An 8,221-nucleotide genomic window follows, 5' to 3' on the forward strand; every position below is an offset into this window, starting at 1 on the left:
GGAAACAAAAATGTCTGTTTGAAAATATTCGACATCTGAGAATTATTAACTTGTGAGATTTATTTTATTGGGGTTCTTTTGATTTCTAAATTAATTTTACAATCATAGAAAATATTATTCCTCAACATGATCGGACATGTTCCTCTAAGATAACCATCTTTAAATACTTTGGGTGTGCGACCTTTCACACGTGCACATCAACACCTGTGATAATGTGGCAAAGGGTACGTGATTACACCTTTCCCCAACATGATCGGATATGTTCCTGTAAGATAACAACTTTTGGATACTATGACTACACCTGATACACCTGACTATTAATTGCACATAATGAGGGGAAGGATAGATGATCAATATTGTCACATGGGGATGTGGGGGTGATGGGGGCAATTAAGTATACTCTTTATACTTCGCCTTCTCACATTTTCCTGGTACGCTTCGTTACTACGTGGAATGTCGTCCACAGTGATTAAGATAAATACCCAGATATCTTTCGTGGTACAATAGGCTTGGGAGTTGGTTGAAGGCGAATTTTACGAAGTCCCTTTCTTAGTGCGAGCCTATTCTATGACAGGAAGCAAGGTGCAGGGTCAACTTATTTTAGAAAATTAGTGTAAAAATGTTAACTGATTGATTCAAAAATGTTTCCCACGCCCACTCTAACGCCCATAACGCTTAAATCTGTTTAGCCATAACCATATATTGAGAACACGGCCCATTTTAATCTCGCTTTACTGCTTGCATATCTTTATTTCCCTTTGGTCCCTTTAGCTGAGTAACTGGTATCTGATAGTCGAGGTACTCGACTATAGCGTTATTCCTTGTTTGATATATTATCTCATACCATTGAGAATAAAATTTTTTGTATTTTTAAGAATTTTGAATTAAACTTAATAATTATAGCTGCAAGGGTATACAAATTTCGGCTTGCCGAAGTTTACTTCCTTTCTTGTTTTATGTTTAAGTAATTGATAAGAAAGATTTCAAACTTAAAATTTAATTTAAAAGGTTGAACTACAATCGAACTGGAATAGGTGCTGCTAGATAACATTCTCATACATCTTCGGGTTTCTCTGGATGTTTTCCTCCATAATTTTCTTGTGCATCGTCTCCCAAGTCTCTAGCCTGGCCAAGACATCTGGTAGGACTTCACGTACCTTCAGGCGATTAAACTCTGGTCCATCACGCAAGTCAACGTTTGTCCTAAAGTTGTAATTGGGCGTGTAGCCGTTGATTTTCAGGAAGTGGTCAAAATAGAAGGGCACTATCTGCTCCTGCATATTGTCAACTGTCAACAAGGAGGTGTGAGTAATCTGGTCGCCGGTGTAACCGTCCTCCCTAAAAGCACGCACAAAGTTCTTTGTGTTCTCAGAGATTACAAGGATCTCTCTTTCCTCCGGAATGACCCTCCTCTTAAGGAAGAGCCTTGGAAGGCGTCCCTCTCGCTTCGGCTTCTTAAAGGGGGGTTCCAGATTGCGGCGCACCTTTTTCATCTCCATTTCAATGCGCCGCTCAACCTGATATGCCTGGTAGGAGAGCTTTTCTCTGTATCGGCGTCCTTTTCGCAGGGTGGCTTCTACGGAACGGACCTTCTCAATGTCCATGTTTTCGAACTTTGAAAGGATCTCCATGACCACGTCGCTAATGGCGGCCACCATGTCAGCAGCACTGGGCAGGACATCGCTGGTACCGCGAACTGAGTCTGCGACCACGCGGCGCCACACCTCGGCCAAGACGGCGCGGTGCTTGTTGAAATCCTCGTCCGCAATCGTCTCCTCGATGGGCCGTCCAAGGTAGTGGTGGACCCTCTCCTCCATCTCCTTTGCGCGATCCTCCATAAAAAATTTTTTAGCTGATTTGCGAGCAACGTACTCCTGCTTTTCCTTGAGTTCTTTGGTGCACCAATCTATAAAGGTCTCCAGTCGGCCCTGTAGCTCGGTGTGAATGGACATTGTGAAGTGCATTTCTAGAAGCAGCATAAAGGTTTTGTTCTTAAGGCTCTCGACGCCCTGCAAGAAGGACTCTGCGTCAGGAAAGACTTGCAGGATTGGGTGGACCTTATGCATGTAGACATCGTAGTAGAAGGCGCGGATGGCCCAGGCGTCGTCCTTGTCGCGCACCCGAATGTTGACGGTGGATCGCTTTGCGATCGATACGTCGTAAGGCTCCAGTTCCAAGTCCTCATCACCCACATCCACTTCCCCAGCTGCATGCTCCGGGCATTGCTCCTCGTCAACCTGGCCCTCGGAACTGGCGCGGCGCTCACTTTTGGGGACCAGATGTATCCAGTCACGCTCCGCTCGCCAATCCTGGTCCCCCATTAGGTAGTGGAAGTTCTGCAGCATAATACACCGGATCCAGTGGCCCTCGATAAAAACAATATCCATGTTGAGCATCATCAACTCGCGCTCTAGATCCCGGTACTCCTGCTTCAGTTTGTCGGTGGTCTCGTAAAACGACTTCACCTGATACACCATCGTCATGGCCGCGTTGTACTCCTTCTTCTTCCACTTGGCGAACAACGCCTCGTACAAGTTCTTGGTATTCTTCATATCCACCCAGTGTCGCTCGTTCATGCGGTCGTATATCTTGGTGCGCACCATTTGCCCTTGAATCAACAGGGCCTCGTACTTCAGACGCATGGCGTCCTTAAGCAACTGAATACTGGTTTTGAACTTGAAAGACTTAATGGTGGCGCGGCTTTTTAACTCCTCAATATAGTTCTCGTCAAGATCGGTGATCACTGCCCCGTAGTACTTGCGGTTCCCGGGTCCAAGCAGGGTCCTGCGGACATCCGGTACGGGCACCTCCAGTCGCAACCGTAAGCTGTTTCGCAGCCGAGTGCTGAAGGTAAAAAACGTATCCTTGGGACCCAGCATATCGGCCTGCTCCTTGTGCTGACCCGAAAATGGCAGCATGCGGTAGGGATCCTCGTCCTCGGCGTTCACGTCAATAACCGCCGCGTGGAAGCGTGCGCGGCGCATTTCCTCGAATGGCACCAGTGGCTTTCGTATGTAATCCAGGGGCAACTTAGTCTTATCCTCGATCACCATGAAGCTGCCACTGTCGTTAGACAGATCAGTGCACTCGGAGCTGCTCAATGAGCTAAGGCAGTTTTCAATGCTCTTGAGGTCCTCCTCAAGGTCCGCGACCACTGCGCGACGATCTACTAATAGGCGATCTTCGCCAGGTTCGATGTCCTTGGTCTCGTAAATGGCTTCGCGGGTGTCACGCAGCTGGTCCAGATACTGTTTGCGACCCGGAAAGTCTAGTTTGCCCAACTCTTCGGGATCCCGCGAGTGAAAAACGATGTCGTATGGTCGACAGAGGTTAGGCACTATTTCGCCTGCAGCCTCTTTGCTGTCAATGCGGGTAGCAGCCAGCTGTTTGGAAATCATATGGCTAAAGTCGTAGCTGGGCATGGATAGATCCTTGTCCACATGCCTGGTGCTGGGCGGATTAGCCTTCTGAAATTTGACCACCGGTTCCCGGACCTTATTCGACACCTTTGTAATCTCGGGAAGAACGGTCTTCGGCTGATACTGTACGTGTACATTTTTCACTTGAGTCGGCGCCCAATGGTCATGGTGGTGTCTGGCCTCAAATATTTCTGTATACGGGCGCTTTTTGGTCCTTACATTGGCAAAGCGGAGCTTCTCAGGTTCCGGTTGCTCTAGGAGCGGCAGTAAAGAATTCTGCAGCACCTGGTTGAATATTTCAGAAGGAATGCGCTCGGTGGCATAGTCGCGCTTTCGTCTCGGGTGTATTGTCAGGGTCTTCTCCCTCTCCTTGGGTGCCGGCATATTTCCACGCCAACGTGCCGGTTGCGACTCCATGCCGGCAGTTAACCGTCCGCTGTCGACGCTTTCCTGGCCAGCAGACACGCGATGGAAGCCGGAACAGCCAGAGTTCCCAGTGGTGCTAGTGTGGCCTGCTGCTTGTGAGGGAGTTGGTCGGTTGCATCCACCCTCCTGTCTATGGTGACCTTCGCCCTCATTGTACGGAGGCTCTGGAGTCGGCACCCAGTCGACATCCAGCTCCTCCTCGACCTCCAGACAAGGATCTGCCGCCCTTAGCTGCTCCTTCTCAATGCAGGGCAAGCCGAGCAGCTGCATGCGGGCCAGTTTTTTTTTCTGGCGCTTGGACTTGGCCAGCTGCTGCTTTAGATCGAGATACTCTAGGGTTGTGTTGACCTTGGTGGCGTCCAGTACCTCCATTTCCTCAACAGGGACGGGACCGTCTGGGACAAGTACTTTCTCAGGAAAAACGTAGCGGATAAGATTAAACTTCTTAACATTGTATGCCGGCTTGGGCTTAACAATTTTCAAGTTCTTCCGTAGACGGCGGTGGTAGTGCAGGCCAAGCCGCTGATCAACGAATTCTTTGACTGCGCTTTGACGTTCCCGCCTTCTCACAAGCAACGGCTCTGGTGGAAACAGGTCCAAGTTTGAATCATCGGGGTCAAGAACCTATAGGAAAAGTTAAATGTTATAAAAGAAAAACAAAGAAGAACGCTATAGTTGAGTGCCTCGACAATCAAATACCCATTACTCAGCTAAAAGGAAGCAACAGGGAGATGGAGATAAACAAACGCCATTTCAATATATGGTAATGTGGGTGCAGACAGATTTAAGCGATATAGGCGCTTGTGGACGTTAGTGAGGGATGGAAAAGACGTGCTATTGGCAGAACTTCGCGACTACCAGTAGATACAAAAACAAAGTTCTACCAATTTTGGTAAAAACAAACAAGTGCATAAAGAAAATTTGAAAAAAACCCAAATACAAATATCACATTACAACCGTTACAAATACGCACAAGGACAGCGGACTGCAGCCCAAGCACAACAAAAACGCATAGACCACCGGACTTAAACTACCCCCTCTTTGTACAAAGAACACAATATTTTGAACCCAAATTTCTTTCGATCACCAGAACGGACAAAGAGACATATGAAACATTTTTACCATTTGTGATTGAAAATGTCATTGACTTCATCTGCGGTCCCGAAGTGAAGTCTTGTAACAAAAGTTGAAACGGAACCTTATTGGTAAAGGCCAAAGGCGCAGCCCAGGCATTCAGGCATTACTAAAGCTAACTCACTTCCTCAACTTCACTGTTTCCGTAGCTGAGCATGAAACTTTAAATTTTACAATATAGATGAATTAAATATACTAAGTCGCAAAAGGTAACCAACATTGAAAAAAATAGGCATCCTAAAGAACAATGTTCTACAATAAACAGGACTAATTATCGTCACATTTCCATCAACGACTCTACCCGAAACCTGTAACGAACTGATTTTGTTGGTCTGCTCGCTAAGAGATTCGTGCGGCTAACTCAGAAAATTGTGTGTTCGTCCCACCAAATTTATATGACGTGACTGCCCCGTAGATCAGTGAGAAAACACAGGGTTCGAAAGGTAACAGTGGGATTTATTCTCGTGTTATTAATACAGCGGGTGGATGGCTGAGCTGATATCTGTATCTCCTCGCTCTGGTTTCACAGGCTGCTGATGCTCCTTGTCCTGGGATGTCGACGCGCTGACTTGACAACCGCTGGCTCCTGTGTCTCGGGATGCTCGTAGTGGCCGCCTCTGCCCGTTTGCCGACGCGGTGCTTCGGGGTCGCTTGTCGCGCCTTGGACTTGCAGAGAGTTCGGCCTAGCGGCCGGCACTTTGCTTTACGCCTAGCGCAGACGAACGTTCCACCCGACTTCACCCTAATGCTTGACATCCGCGGCGCTACTGCGCTCCCCAATGAGCTCCGCGCGGCGATGGTGACGTGGCTGCCGGTGATGTCTGCTGGCGTCGCTGCCGATGTCCTCTGCGCTGTTTCTTGTCTTGCGTGTCTTTGGGCAATCGCCGCTCCGGGACCTGCCGAGCCGCTGGGCTTCTCCAGGACAACGCCTCTTGAATGCCTGAACGGGTCGATCGCTCGCCCTTCCTGACTGGTAGCTTGGCGTTTCTGGCACTCGGGGTTTTGGGCAGTTCCTGTTCGGGGACTTAGCCGGTAATCGCAGGGCTCTTCAGGACAACGCCTCTTGAAACCACAAATCGATACACCGCTCGTCCTTCGCGCCAGGTCCTGCTTGGTCGGGCAAGGTACGCTGGGTCTTAGACAACTTTCCCCCCCAAGCTTACGGTTCCTCGTCACAGGCCTCTTTCGCAGACCCGCCGGGCGATTCGCCAGGGTGTGGTTGTGACAAAGTTGACTTAGCCTTGACTTAGCCGTGTGATGCCTTCCGGACCTCAGCCACTTGTGTCTCAATTCGGAGATTCCTGATGTCCCAACCCAGAACCTCTCAACGTAGCGATCTTGTTTCTTGTATTCTTCCCACGGCGCTGCTTCTGACGACTTGCGGCCTTATATAGGGGCTCGAGTAACCGTTATTTCCCTTGTGCGCACGGCCCGCTGAATCTCTCCACTCCGGGTCCAAAGTACGTGACTCCTGTTTGACCCACTTGTCCTTTACGCACAGCTTCCAACCGAGGTTCTGCCCACTGCTGCCGTCCCGCTAGTTCCCGTGATGCATGTGGCACGCCTGTGTGCCGCTCCGGTGCCGAGATGTGGCACTTCTTCTCCCGGTCCAATGTTCACGGCATAGTCCAAAGTCCGGTGGAGTGCCGTTATCCCCTATTGCACACGGCACTCTTGCTCTGCCGGCCAAGTCTCCACTCTCTCATTCTCCGATCCTTGGTCTCCAAACTGTCTCATACTCCATCCTTGATCTCCAAACTCTCTTATTCTCCATCCTTGGTCTGCAAACTCTCTTATTCTCCATCCTTGGTCTACAAACTCTCTGATTCTACCACATTGGCCTCCAAACTCTCTTCTTCTCCAACCGCTCCTCGCCGCGCAGTTACTACGCGAATTCGACACGTATCTGGTAAGCAGCCGGCCATCTGTTGCTGCTGCTGCTGAGATTTGTGGGGAGTTATTCAACTCCTCACAAACTTTAATGATAGGATACAAGAGAGTTAATGATCAACCCCATATTCCATGCCTATTGAAATGCCGTAAATGCCTCAAGTTTGGACACCCCGCCGAAGCCTGCATAAGCCCTAAAATGTGCATCAGCTATTCCGCAGGAGCACACACCATAGAGGACACCGAATGCGACAAACCAATATTTTGCATAAACTGCGAATACGACGTAAACAATCAGTTCAATCCCAGCCCACTAGATAAATCATGCCTAGCCTATATTATTCAAAATGAAATCACAACAATAAAAACCAAGAATCTATAATATGCGCCACATTCACCAATCTACTCCGTACCCCAAGATGACATCAACCCAACAACCTAAAATCACAGAAAATTAAGCTCCGTAGAATTTCAAAGACACCTACCAACACAATTACTCCGTACTCCAAGATGACATCCACCAACAACCTGCGATCACAGAAAATGAAGCTCAATAGACTGGCAACAGACAATAGACTATACCTACTAACATAAGCACCAAACGTCAGATAAGAACATATATTGCCATTGCCGAAAGCCATCTGCCTGCAAGAAACCTATTTATACTTTTATACACAAAAACACATCAAACAATTCTCACGGTGGAGTAGGAATTCTAATCCACAATTCGATACACCACGAACAAGCAAGTCTTAACAACGATTTTGAATCTTACGGAGTTATTATCCACTCCAAACAAAAGTTTCGTATATTGCACCACCCAAGAATGTTGAAATAAGAAATATAGAAAAATTCACTTATTCACTGTTACAATATTATAAGTCGAACTTACTTTTCATTTACTGCTCTTTACTTTACACTCGTTTCAACTGCTCGATTCGATTCTCAAAAACGGACTGCCCGTCCTCGAGTTCAATGATCAATAATCAAACTTCGGCTTAAGAGATATATCTCAAACTCGAACATGATTAAGAGAGTGACTCAAGAGAGTCGGAAAATAGGATAATGCAATTTGCCAAATAAATTTGAAATTAAAATTCGGCCGAAAATGTATGTTTACGTTAGCGGACTTTAGTGATCGCTTTAAGGACCTTGTGTTTACGTTAGCGGATTTCAGGGCTCGCTTTGGGGATCTTGTGTTTACGTTAGTGGACTTCAGGGCTCGCTCCTGGGGCTTTGATGCTTACAATATCGGCTTCGATGCTTACAGTATACGTTCGGTGAGGAGTCTGTAAAACTGATAAGGTTGGGAATAATTTGGAGAGTTGAGAGAAATAGCTGACCACGGATTT

The 8,221-nt window shown here is 47.7% G+C and overlaps 1 protein-coding gene across 1 annotated transcript; it reads right to left on the reverse strand.

The window, feature by feature from the left end:
- Positions 1-1,013: 1,013 nt before the first annotated feature.
- LOC119562710 lies at positions 1,014-4,469 on the reverse strand (the record flags this gene model as incomplete). The annotated part of the gene is made up of 1 exon (XM_037875899.1): positions 1,014-4,469. A coding segment is annotated over one exon (3,429 nt), but the record flags the coding sequence as incomplete, so codon positions are not given.
- Positions 4,470-8,221: the final 3,752 nt, after the last annotated feature.

The sequence above is a fragment of the Drosophila subpulchrella genome, unplaced genomic scaffold, assembly GCF_014743375.2.
Source record: "Drosophila subpulchrella strain 33 F10 #4 breed RU33 unplaced genomic scaffold, RU_Dsub_v1.1 Primary Assembly Seq84, whole genome shotgun sequence".
Lineage (NCBI taxonomy): Eukaryota > Metazoa > Arthropoda > Insecta > Diptera > Drosophilidae > Drosophila > Drosophila subpulchrella.